This window comes from Acomys minous (assembly GCF_964271855.1).
Source record: "Acomys minous genome assembly, chromosome: 18".
NCBI classification, from domain to species: Eukaryota; Metazoa; Chordata; class Mammalia; order Rodentia; family Muridae; genus Acomys; species Acomys minous.
The window spans coordinates 51602936-51615379 of NC_140501.1; the positions used below are offsets into that span (position 1 = coordinate 51602936).

General features: G+C 46.0%; 2 protein-coding genes and 1 long non-coding RNA gene across 8 annotated transcripts in view; 2 read left to right on the plus strand and 1 right to left on the minus strand.

The window, feature by feature from the left end:
* The window catches only part of KCTD9 (potassium channel tetramerization domain containing 9), a 29939-nt gene extending 26968 nt beyond the window's left edge, over positions 1 to 2971 (minus strand). Inside the window, exon 1 of one of the 2 annotated variants that reach the window (XM_084766996.1) lies at positions 2820 to 2971. In XM_084766996.1, the coding sequence (XP_084623122.1) occupies positions 2820 to 2867 (48 nt within the window). In that variant the 5' untranslated portion in view covers positions 2868 to 2971. The remainder of the gene's footprint in view (positions 1 to 2819) is intronic. The other variant, XM_084766997.1, reaches the window with a different exon arrangement.
* A 625-nt stretch (positions 2972 to 3596) lies between these two features.
* CDCA2 (cell division cycle associated 2) overlaps positions 3597 to 12444 on the plus strand; it is a 38367-nt gene continuing 29519 nt past the window's right edge. For 2 of the 5 annotated variants that reach the window (XM_084766992.1, XM_084766991.1), the window contains exons 1-5: positions 3605 to 3963; positions 4195 to 4258; positions 4348 to 4521; positions 6086 to 6240; positions 11960 to 12113. In XM_084766992.1, coding sequence (XP_084623118.1) covers positions 4195 to 4258; positions 4348 to 4521; positions 6086 to 6240; positions 11960 to 12113 — 547 coding nt within the window. In that variant the 5' untranslated portion in view covers positions 3605 to 3963. Of the gene's footprint in view, positions 3964 to 4194; positions 4259 to 4347; positions 4522 to 6085; positions 6241 to 10579; positions 11009 to 11957; positions 12114 to 12444 lie in introns of those variants that run through there. The other 3 variants (XM_084766990.1, XM_084766993.1, XM_084766994.1) reach the window with 3 other exon arrangements.
* Positions 10542 to 11605, plus strand: LOC311588909. The gene is made up of 2 exons (XR_014776360.1): positions 10542 to 10584; positions 11009 to 11605. It is a non-coding gene; the product is annotated as an uncharacterized lncRNA (long non-coding RNA).

Consider the following 12444-nt stretch of genomic DNA (forward strand, 5'->3'; position numbering starts at 1 on the left):
ACATGTAGGTCGAGGCCCAAAGTTGATTTAAGGAGCCTTCTTCCAGAGCTCTGTACTTTATTCACTGAGGCATAAGTGACCCCCGAGTTTGCAAACACAGCCAAGCTAGAGAGCCAGCTTCCTCCTGGGATCCCTCATCTTTGCCTCGGGGCCTGGAACTCTAGGTGGACTGCCTTATCTATCCAATAGCTGCTTCTCAGGATCCCAACTCAGCTCCTCACACTTGCTGCTTCTGTACTACATTTAACCCCTGAGCCAGCTCCCTAACCCAAAAAGATTTTAAAAACTAAGGCAAAGGAAAAAACCCCAAGACCATTTGACTGCATGTACAGAAAAAGACTTTTTCATGTCTTGGTAATTAGAATGACCTCATCATACGGCTGGCTAATAGTTCAAAGAATAATATACCCAAGAAGAACTTAACTATAGCAATTATTAAGCAAAAACCTCAAATAATTTTCTTAAAACGCGGCACTCTTCTGAGGCCCGTATTTTATATTTTAATTTTACAGCTGATGCGAGGAAGAGCAGTCAGCGTTGCCACTCTCTCAATATTTACTATGTTTGCGTGATTAATACCAGCTTCGATCTGCAGGTTTTTTTTTTTTAGGTAATCTTGTCAAGCCACTTGGCACTGAGTTGATGGCTAAATCAGTTAAGACTCTGCAGTGTATGTAGGCTTCTGTATACTGCATGTCAAAGAGAGCCAACTGTGAGTAAGGTGCTGGCTATCAACCTATGTGAAAGGATTCTAATCTGGAAGAAAACAAGACCAGTTGACAAGTTCAGTGATTGGAGGCTCCCATGTTTTTCGAGATTAGAAAACCCAAGTTTTTAAATTATTTTGTCTTAAAATAAAAAATATAAACAATATACATTCCTTCCTAAATCCCAATGGGTCACATTACACCCTTCATGGTATTTCATTTCACTTAGGAAAAAAAAAAAAAACCCAGCTCTTTCATCAACATTAAAAGCATTTATCAGTTACAAAAACAGAAAACGCATGTTGATGACATCTACCTCACAGTCGGACAGCCACAGGGCAAGCTGCAAGAGGGAAACACACTGGGGTGTACGGTGGGGTGGGGTGGGGGTTAGAGAGGATTATTCTCATGACTAGGGGATTAAAAATAAAAACCAGGTGAGTAAGGAGACAATCTAAATGATATATTCTATTTTATAGACAGGAAATCAAACTATTTCAGAGTAGCATTTCATTTAGGAATATTTTAATGAGCATCCGTCATGTTTACACCAACCCTGATTAAATATAGTGGCTATGTATATATTATATACCTATATACATAAATGCAGGTGCTATGTATTGTGATCTTTTCAAATAAGAGGGTTTTTTAAAACATTTTTTTTTTAATCAGAGGAAAGGAGAGGAAACAGCTTGAGAGCAAATATTCTCTAGCTTAGCAGAAAGGATTGTGGCATAGTTTCTTTTGAATATTAAATGTTAGTATTTTTCAGTTCACTCTTTTGTTATATTTGTTTGTGAATATGTATACATAATTCTTTGAGATACACTTTCCCCAACCTTCTGAGACTCTTTAATATTAACCAGGAAACTCACAATCAAAACTAAAGTGTAACTTTTTAGACGGTTTTTTAAAATGTAAATAATACACAAAAAACCCACTCAAGTTTTGGACAATAAAACAGAGATTTAGAGCAGAGTTAATAAGGACTTATGAGGAACTCTAGCCACCCTGACGTCATGGAGAAACACAACATAGTTAACACTGGTGAGAACACATATCAATACAACTGCAACTCGACATACTAAGCCTCTCAGTAGCCACACAGACCTGAGGTTCTGAATACTAGCCAACAACAGAGTGCGGTGAGGAGAAGTTAATGATCAGCCCTGACAGCGCTTTTTCGGTACGTATTTCTGAAGCACTGGTTGAGCTTATGTTAATACTATTTTTGTATGAATATCAAATCTTTAAGAAAACAAAGTCGCAGAGCACAAACCTCACTGCAGTTCAGATTTCCAGAATCTGTTTATTCAAAACTGCAAAGTGGTTAAAAAAGCTACCCCCACACACACCCCCTTAACCCCCTTGAATAGTTCTGCTACGTGTAAGTGTAAAAATCAAAATATTCTGGCCCATTAAGAATAGAGTGGGGCCAATGAACCTTGAATTGAAACTTTAAAAGGCTTCGTTACTTCTGAGACTTTAAGCATTCTTAGTTATGTGTGGGGCCGTCACTTAACCTCACATAACTAGTGTGCCAGAAACAGCCAACATTTTTTTTTTTCCAAAGAATAACTTTCAAGGGTGGGGCAAGCGGCTGCTGCAACATCGGAAAAATATTTAGCACCACGCCCTCCACGGAGGCCTAAAGGCAGCTAAGGCTGCTGTCAAATCAAGTCACTCTGGTCTGCTGTCACCGTCCTCCGAGGAATCAAAACAATAAATACACAATAAAACACAAAACAAAAGTTTGCACAGTGGCGGGGCAAGGGGTCCCGGGGCACCTTGAAAGAGGAGTTAAGCATTCCAGATCAGGTCCCCATTCTGAGGATGTCACTCAACTGTCCCCTGGAGTGTCCTTCTCCCGGACTTGGCCAGGGTCACCCGCCTCGGTGATCACCGCCTCCTCCCCGGGGCTGAGCATTACTCAGCACGGATCAGGACAGGAGGGCGACGCGGGAAGGTGGGAGGGGACCTCGGCCCGCTGCTCAGGTGACAGCGGCACCTCGGGGCTCCGGTGGCCGGGATGCCCCGGGTTGTCAGGAGCTGAAGGGGGGCGGGGGCGGGGGGGAGAGGTTGTCCCCGGGTCGCGCCCTCTCCACCGCTTACCTTGCCGTTCCTCGGGCTGCCGTTCAAAAACAACGTGACCCGCCGCATCGCGCCGGGTCCTGAGGGAGCCGCCACCCTCGCCCCCGGCCCGCCACCCGCCGCGCTCCGTGCCCGCGAGACCCCTCCCGCCTCCCACCCGGACTCTCCGCCCTTCGCCACCTTCCTGGTCAGCCCCACACTCCTCACGCACGCACTCTCAAGTCCCACACCCCGGGGTTGGCCGATCCTCCTTCCCACCCCGCCCCTAGGCTCCTTAGCCCGCTAGCGGCCCTTCCCCCATCCGCATCTAGACGGACGCTGAGCTGCGCCAATCAACGCGCGGAGCCGGCCAGCGTTCAGCCAATCGGAATTCGACGGGGGGGTGGACTCAGACGAGCACTAGTCGGCGGAGGGAGGAAAGAGAGGCTGAAAGCTGGTTGACGGATAGGAGTATCAGCGAATCAGAGGAGAAGCTACTAGCAAGGGGCGGTGCTAAACGTTACTGAGCAGGCGCACGCCGGAGTAAAGGGAGATTCATTTGCATAAAGAGGCGGAGCCTAAGGTAAAGGCGGGACGCTGAAGTTCCATCTACCAGTCAGCGCCTCGTTTGGCTTTGACCCCTCCTACAACCCCACCCACCGAGGTAACGGCTGGTGTCGGGATTGGTTAATGGGTTAGACTAGCCATGCTGCGGTTCTGTCACGATTGGTCTAATGATTCATTTTCGAAGTTTGCGGCAGCCAATCCCAAAGTTAGAGGCGGGGTTTGTGGCTTAACTGAAGTGTTGGTCCGCGGAACTCAGTCTTGAGGGCACCATTTTGCCATAGCTGTGTCTCGCCAGGGGGTTGCTTATTCTGGGCTAGCCGTAGTTCTCCCGGGATACACGGAGGCGTCTGCCGCGTCCGACAGCTCGGGGGTGAGGCCTGGAGGGACCGGGGTGCGCGCTCACACGTGGGTCCCCCTACGGGTATCCCTCCGCGTAGGGGGGGCGTGGCCCCAGTTTGAATCTGCTGGCGGGCTGCGAGGCGTCTTCCCTTCTCCCAGACTCACAGATCGTGCAGCGGCCGGCAGGAAGGAAGCTAACCCAGATCCCTTACTCGGTAAAGCGAAGCCAGCCCGACCCTAGTAGACGTCTGAAGGAACAGGCGGGACCCGGGCGCGAGAGGTAGGCCTGCTATCCGATCGGGGTCCTGGGATGAAAAACCCGGACGTTTTCAGGTCGGTCGGCTTTGTTTAGTTAATAACACCTCCCGCCGTTTCTTTAATCGGAACGCCCGGAATTCTCTCCCAGCATGTCCCTCTGGTACGGATTGCGTTAGAGTCCCGTCACATTCTTTTGGGCTTGCAGTAGGATTATTTTTCACATTTTATTCTTGCCTTTAACTTCATCTTCCAGATGGATACAAGTTCATGCGACAGGCCTCCCTCCGAACCCAAGGAGTGTGTCGTTAATAATTCTGGTACGTGGTGACCTGTGGCCCTCGTAAGATGGAAGGTTTGAGTCCCTTGATTGTGTTGCTTAGCCCTGCAACGTGTTTTCCGTTTTCAGAAAATGCGCTTTTTATCTTGGGAACCGGGAAGCTTATGACCCCGCAGAAACATGTAGCAGATGTGACTCCTAATCTTTGCACCTCCGACACCTTTAAGTCACCTTTGGACTTCTCCACAGTAACCGTAGAGCAGTTGGGAATTACACCTGAAAGTTTCGTTAGGACCCCTTCAGGTGAGAGAAGTTCTTGTATTGCATGGTCTTTCGATTTTAAAAATAACTACAGTAGGCCCCAACTGTGCGTGTCTGTACTGACTGACTTTCTGGCGATGAGTATTTATACTGACCCTGCAGACTTGTTTGAAGAGACTTCTGTGCTCAGCACAGCTCAGCAAAGGATCCCAGGGCTCCCAACATGACAGTGTTTCTAAATCATTTGTGTTTTGTGCCCACCCTAGAAAACGGTGTATATGAAAATTAGTTGAAAGGCATTTAAGAATGGATAAAACTGACCGGCTGTGTACCTCATTCAAAAATCTCAAACAGAAAATTGATTTTCTTCAACCTCAGGAATGAAATTCACCTGTGAAATCTGATGGAAAAGGAAATATGGCAATAAAGTTCTTTGGGTTATAGAACATCAATTATAAAAAACAGGAGGCACTGGGGGGAACCAATGACATCATGCTGTGTAAGGTGAGAATTAGGCAATCAGACTGCTTTGCTCAGAATTATCACATAAAAGACTAGATCCATTTTTCTATGCTTATGTGAGTGAGCAAAATTCAGGATAGTATGCTGAAAGTTGAGTATGTAGCTTGTCTTAGAGTAAAGGAATTATTCTGGAAAAATAAGAGCAGAATACAGAAGGATCTCACCAGCCCCACCCACATGGGGGCTCTGTTCCAAGGGCCCTGGTAAGTTTTTAGACCTGAAGATATGAATAAAACCTAAAATAGGCAAACAAAAAACTAAAATGATTTTTGCTATGCGTGCTTGCCAGTGGTTGTGCTTAATTTATAAATTAGCCTCAGGAAGAGATGTGCCTATGGATAGGCTGTCAGAGCATGCCCTAGCCAAGATGCCCTCAGGCTAGTTGAGTTTAGAACCAAGCTTATCCATCACAAACTGCCCTCTCTCTGCTTAGATACTTTATGATCACTTCTTAGCTTAGCAATTGCTGGCATCACTGCTCTTGAGGCTGGGGCTAGCCTAAGTAAGTAATGCTTACTTGAATGTAATTACTACCATGAACAGTCCCGATAGCCAGAGAGTGACCTTAGGTGTGCAAATGTGCAGCACAGGTACCGTGCTCAGGAGAATGATTAAGGTCCTGGGCTAGATGTGTCTGCACAGTGGATTTTATGCTGCTTGCAATGAGTGGCAGTTTTAAGTTTGTGAATTGCTGTAGAATGTTCCCGTGTAATATTTTCAGAGGTTGGATGACCACAGTAAGTGAAACCACAGTGCACTGTACATGGTGGTTGTTATAAACAGAGAGAGTCTCTCAGCATCAAGCTGTTAGCCCCTGCCCTCTCCGTGGATGAGGGATATGGGGCCCAGATGAAAATTAGAGAAGTATTTGTGACCCTCTGTGTGCCACGTGCTGACCTAGAAACATGAGTTAAATCAAGTGACAGTCTCTCCAACTGTTCATGTGTGAACTTCTTGGCCAGTAGTTCTTTAGTTTTCTGTTACACGTGTTCACTCCTGTTCACTCGCCCATGGCGGTCCATCCCCAGCATCGGGCTGACCATTGCCAAGCTTCATTCTGACCAGTGAGAGCGTTTTGTTACAGGAAAGACACCATCTTCCCTTCAGAAGGCCAGGCGGCGGTCCACGGTCGGTGTCCGGGGCTCTCCAGAAACAAATTGCCTGATCCGCTTCATTGCTCAACAGCAAAAGCTAAAGAAGGCTGCGAGGTCGCCCCTGACACACAAGTCCCCCTTTCAGGTGTGTTGTCCGCCCCCCCCCCAACCCCCCGCCTGTTCATGAATTTCATGAAGGAAACGTTTTCACTGTGTTCAGGGGTTCTGCTTGCTAGCACTTCCTCTCTGCTAGCGTCTTGGAGGAGGTTGCTTTCCATGTCCTGCAGGGGCTGTGCAGGGAGCATTTATTCTGATGATGCCCAGCATGGCTACCTGATTTAGCGGATCTTTACAGAAATGCCTTTCTGGGGTGTGGGGGGCGGTTTTCTATTTTGTAAACTTCATAGAATGTGAAGGAAAGCTCCCCCCTCCCCCCGGTGCTTTTCTTTCTGTGGTTTCTCTGTATTTCTAGCGTTTTCATAACTGCTGGTTGGGCAGCGAAGGAGAAAAAGGAACAAATAGCTTATCTTAGCTCTTTGTTTTTCAGATTTTATCATATTAATCCATGCCCCTAACCAGTCAAATAGTTGAGGGCTTATTATGAAAGATGCAGGCCCCACCTTAGCACTGTGCAAAGGGCGCTCGTTAATGACGTTGGCCTTCTTACACTAGAATAGTTCACTCGTGTTGTTTGCACTTCACTCTTCTTCTCTGCGACATGGTCTGTGCTTGAGACAGTTTCTTGCTCATGTAGTAAAACCGAACCTTGGGGTTTTCCTGAGTCCCTTTCCAGAGGTCCACGAATCAAACTGATTTTCTAGTTTCACTAAATATTATTTGCCTCTCCTGCTGTAATACGTTGATATTTATACTCAGGAAGCAAAACTAGTGATGAGAGAGATTACTGCCCTCTCAGCATGGGCCATGGTAGTGACATCAATCTGTCAGGTTGGGCTTTGCTGGGCATTCATGGGAAATAGTATTTATAAAAATAATAGTAGGAGGGTTTTTTTGTGTGTGTGTGTGCCTGCTCTAGCTCTCAAATAATGACACAGAGACCTACTAAATTTATTAATTTATATATTAAGCACTTAAATATACTAAGCACTATAGCTGGGCAGATTCTTAGCTATACTAACCCAACCATGCTGACCTGGCTTACTTCCCAGCCATGTGCTCTCTTATCTGTCACCTAGTCTTGCCCTGGCTACTCCTGTTCCATCTTTGTCCTCATGACAATCTTCTCCACCTGGGACTCCTTTACTGGGGTCGGAAGTCCCACCTCAACTCTCCTCTCCTGCCGTTCAGAGATGATGAAGAACAATTTTTACGCAACACTGAGATAGGTGATTCCTCAATAATAATGACAGTGCCCACATCTGGACATATGGGCATAGAACTCAGCATCTAAATACACAGAGCATAAAACTATCCCCCAACAAGTATTAGTTTAATTAAATACCTTTGAAGCACTAAAGAGGATACACGTCACTATATCCCATTCCTTGGTTATCTTATACAATAAAGTGGGAAGTCTGCACCAAGCACTTCAGAGGTTTCTAGAAATGTTTAGGATTGTGTTGTGCTGTCTGAACTGGCTACTTTTTCACAACATCATTTTTACTTGATGGAACAACTGATGGGAAAATTGTGGTTTATCAGGCTTATTAATATTAAATAGGCAGTGAATCTGCCACAGAAACTGAATGTAGTATTAATCAATATGGAGGGTTACATTTGTAAGAGGAAATTAAGACTTTAGAGAACATGTACCCATGGCTGTACTCAACAACCTCCTAACTGATCAATGAGTATAATTATAAAATACTTTGATATTGCCTGAAACGAACCACCTTTGGGGAAGTGTGAATAACAGAAAATGAGTATTTCCCGAGTGATCGGTGCATGTAGTTACAAAACCTTATAGGTAGATGTCCCACGCTACAAGGTAGACTGACAGATTTGTTTGGGGGGGCTCTAAGTGTGTTATGTATGGACATCAGGTTTGGTCCTCTATTGTCCTCCACTTTATTTTTTGAGATAGTCTCTAGGCTGTGCCTGTCTCTGTGTCACGCCCCCAGCACTGGGGTTACAGACATGTGCCGTCATGCCTAGCTTTTACATAGTTTGGGGAATCTGAACTCTGGTGCTCGTGCTGCAAGCTCTTTGCTCACTGAACTAGCCCCATGAATTTCTTTACTTAGAGATTGTATTTAAAAAAGAAAAATGCATGTTTGTGCGCCACATGTATCTACAAAGTTCACCTGGAACTGAAGTTACAGGACAGTGAGCTGTGGCATGTGCTAGGAACTGGGCCTAGATCCTCTGAAAGGACAGCCGGTACTGAGCCATCTCTCTAGTCACCCCCTGCCTCCAATGTCTTAACAAATAGTCTCTTACTGTTCACCTCTGTGTTGAGTGTGTACTTCCTACAGTGCACAGTGGAAAGTTAGCCCTCTTTCCTCACATGCTGCCCTTTCTCTCCTGCTTCCCAGTAGCCTGGTTATATCATGTGGTTGCGTTATTATGGTGCTGAGTGCTCTTCTGAGCTGGGTTCTCTTTTGTACTTAGAGTACCCTCTTTTCCTTGGGGTCACCAGATCACTGTGCTCTCCCTCTCTGTATTAGTTACTCTTTATTGCTATGGTAAAATGCCGTGATCAAGGCAGCTTAAGGAAAAACAGGTTTATTTTAACTTCTTATTCCAGAGCAAGAGTCCATAATGGGGAGGCACGGCAGCTGAGTGAGCGTGTCTTTATTCACAATAGAAGGCGATGAAGGCGAGTGTGAAGCTGGACACGGCTCTAAGCGCTCAGAGTTGCTTCCTCCCTGAGCATCCTCCAGCAAGCCTGCACCTCCCAAAGATGCCATACCTTCCCCACACGGTGCCCCCACACAGTGCCACCGCTGGAGACCAAGTTCCCTCCCTAAGCCTGTGGGGAGCACTGCTCATTTAAACCATCACGTTCCTTTTCAGAGCCCCGTCGCTAGACTTCTTCTACCTGTCTCGTCGGCTTTGACTCGCTCCTTTCCCTCCTTGCCATTCCTTCCTTTTGGGGGCACACTGAGACAGGGTCTGAACATAATTCAGGCTTGTTGGAACTCAGTTCTCCCGCCTCAAACCCCCATTTGCTGTGGTTGCGGACGTGTGCCACCATACCCTGCTCCCGGCTGTTGCCAGCCACTTTACCCTTGCTTGGGCTTTCAGTGGCTTTGACTATGTTTGATGTCATTGAGACACTTTCTCATTTGGGTCACAGGATTGACTGCACCTTGGCCCAGTTTTCTTCCTATGTCATTGCTTATTTCTGCTGAGTTTGTTGATTCCTCCCACTTTTTCCCTCAGAAATCCTGGCATGCCTAGATCTCTCTACTGCTCTCTGCCTTGGACACCATTAGTGCACTGATGACTCTGAAATGTCTACAGCGCAGAGGTCCTTAGAGCTCCAGACCTAGATGGCAGCTGCCTGGGGAGTCACTCTGAGTTAAGTGTTTCCAGCATTCTCTGGCTGTCACAAAACACATGAGAGAAGGTGCTGAAGAACTGAGCACCTGTGGTCCGCCGTTTTAGAGCACAGTCCATGGTGGTGGGAATGGCGGTTTTGTGGAGGTAGCTTGAGGTCACATTGTTTCCACAGCCAGGAAACAAGAGAGCAGTGAGTGCTAGACTTCCGCTTCCTTTCTCTTGGTTTAGTCCGGGTCCCTGTCCATGGGGTGGCACACCCTACACTGAAGGTAGGCCTTCCTTCCGCTGTGAAAACACCCTCCCAGACACACTCAGAAGTTTGTCTTCTCCATGGTGCCAGTCCTCGCAGGTTGCCAGTCAGGATCAGTCTTCATAGTAGCTAAGGCCAAACAGTAGGTTTGTGTTTCTCAGGACCTTATCCAGCCCACTCAGGCCAGATGCCTCTTAGTCTCTCTTGGTCCTAGTGCCCATCCAGCTCCTTGAGGCTGCGCTTCAAAGGCCTATGAGAAATTCTTCATATCCTTCTTGCCAGAGTCTTCAACTGGTCTCCTTTCCTTTTCCCCAATCCACCCACCATTACCCAGATCAAAGAGAGGTATTTTAGAATGAATCACAGCATTGCCTCTGCTGCTTTAACCCGCCCATGTTTCCTATTGAAACCCACCTTTTTTTATTTTTAAGACTCTATCTTTGTTCCCCTTGTCTGGGCCCTGTCCGGATGCCTGTGGCCTCATCCCTACCTTGCTTCAGTAAGTGGGGACACAGGCTTGCTTACCCCCCCACCCCCCGAGGGGATTTTGCCTCTCGTTTTGTTGTTTGCCTGGTGTCAGACCACTTCTCAGAGTGGTTTCGATTCAAATGCCAGTTGAATCTTTCTTTCCTAAATAGCCAAAGCTCAGCCACGGTGGTGTTTTCTCTATACCATCTTAGTATGTTCTTAAACTTGGCCCTGGGGTATTGTCGCACTCTCCCCCTCCCCCCCAGACCTTCAGCACCTGGAACAGTTTCTGTTCATAGAGCGAATGTAGCATCACCAAACAACTCGTGGGACAAAAGCATTGCTTTCATTACTTTGTTCAGGAACAGTGCTCTCTTCCTCCATCAGAAATAGGTGTAATTAGGGAAACTTAGCTTATGCGTTTCCAAGTGTTCTGAGTAAACCAGCCCTGACTATTCAAAATGCACATTCAAAATACCTTGTGTGGCTTTAAGGTGATCTTTGTCACGTAGATGAGTTGCCCACAAGCCTGTTGGTAATATTGTATGCTGTTTATGTCATAAAGGTTTACATCATAAAGTGCATTTCACTTTAAATGTTCCACCATTGTGTGGTAAACAGTTTGTCTTACAAATGTGCTTAACTGGGAATAGAGTCAAATGTAAGAACAGATCATCAAACATGGCTTCAAGATTTTAACAGCTTTGTCTCCATGTTATCATAAAGGGAGGTAGATTTTTTTTTTTTTGCTTTGTTTTGTTTCTTTCCTCTAGCCCATTGGTTAGAATGTTAACATTGCCACAGGTTCATTATTGGGGAAAATGTTATTGGACCAAGATAAAAGAAAACACCTAGATAAAGTGCTTGCTCAGTAGTTTATGTTTATGTCATTTTACCTTTTTCTGGTAGTATAGATTCATCTTACTTATTTCTGTGGCTTTCAGCCTTAAAGAAGAAAATGTTCTCCAGATCTTACAGAACTAGGAAGTTAGCCAGGAAGTCAGGAGTGATGAGGAACTTGTGTGTTGGAACTAGCAGGGGGCATCCTTGTCTAGGCAGAGAGTATGGTGGGTACGTTGGAGGCAGCGTGCTGATCAAGCTGGTAACTTCCACTGGATATTCCGTGCAGCCTCTGTCAAGTTTTCAGATTGCCAGGCTCCCTCTGCCTTTTTCTTCCTTGCTCACCAGCTCTGAGGTCAGCTGCGCTTACACATGTTCATTCCGAACTTCTTTCTCATTCCCTTTCATAGCAACTTATTGATAGTCTTGGGGTGGCTGCCAAGGTTCTTTTTAAGCCCTTAGAATCCTTTTCAGTGACTTACACTCTCCACCCCACCAAAAATAAGTTGAGGTGCATTTGGTCTGGAACCTCTGTAAAAACCCTTCGTAGCATTTTAAGTTTCTGCTAGTCTGGCTCAGGATGGCCAGCGTATTGGTATACATCTATGGTTGGCCATTAGCTAATCTTCTTTACTGAGATTTTAAAAAACAGGGACAGAGGAGCACTGAGATGGTGACGGCACAGCAAATATTAAGACAGGGTATATGTAATTCTGAGGAACGGAGGCTCGATCACTGGCTTGCCTTCATAAGGTTTTCTCGTGCTTTGTTTTGGAGTCGGTGGTGACAGGCCCAGCTGAGAAGCTGATTTATAATGTCTCTGTGCTTTCGACATTCACAGGGTAGCCCAGGGCTAAAACGGAATGCCAGTGCTTTAAGAGAACGAATGGCTGCTTTTCGGTCAGCTTTTCACTCTATACAGGAAACTGAGAAGATGGTCGGTTGTCCCCCAGCCTCAGAGGCAGACGGAGCAGCGTCTCAGACATCAGATTGGAGTGAGTGGAGGGGAGTCACTGGGCTGACTTTTCTGTCTATAAAGATAAGCTGCTATGATAAGAAAAAGATTCTTTTCCACAAGGTGAAAGCAACGATTTCAGAGCATAATTATTTCTATAAGTAGAGAGTAATATCTAAAATTTCCAGTATTTCACACAGAAATCTGGATTTCTGGTTTCAGGGTTTTGATTTGTTTGTTTCTAGTTTTATCTACTTTATTTTGGTATTGCTAAGGGTCAAGCCTGGGGCCTCCAATGTCTTAGACAGATGCTTTACAGCTATGTCACACCCAGGCCCTGCAGTTCCTGTTGAGAAGCTTATACCTTTATT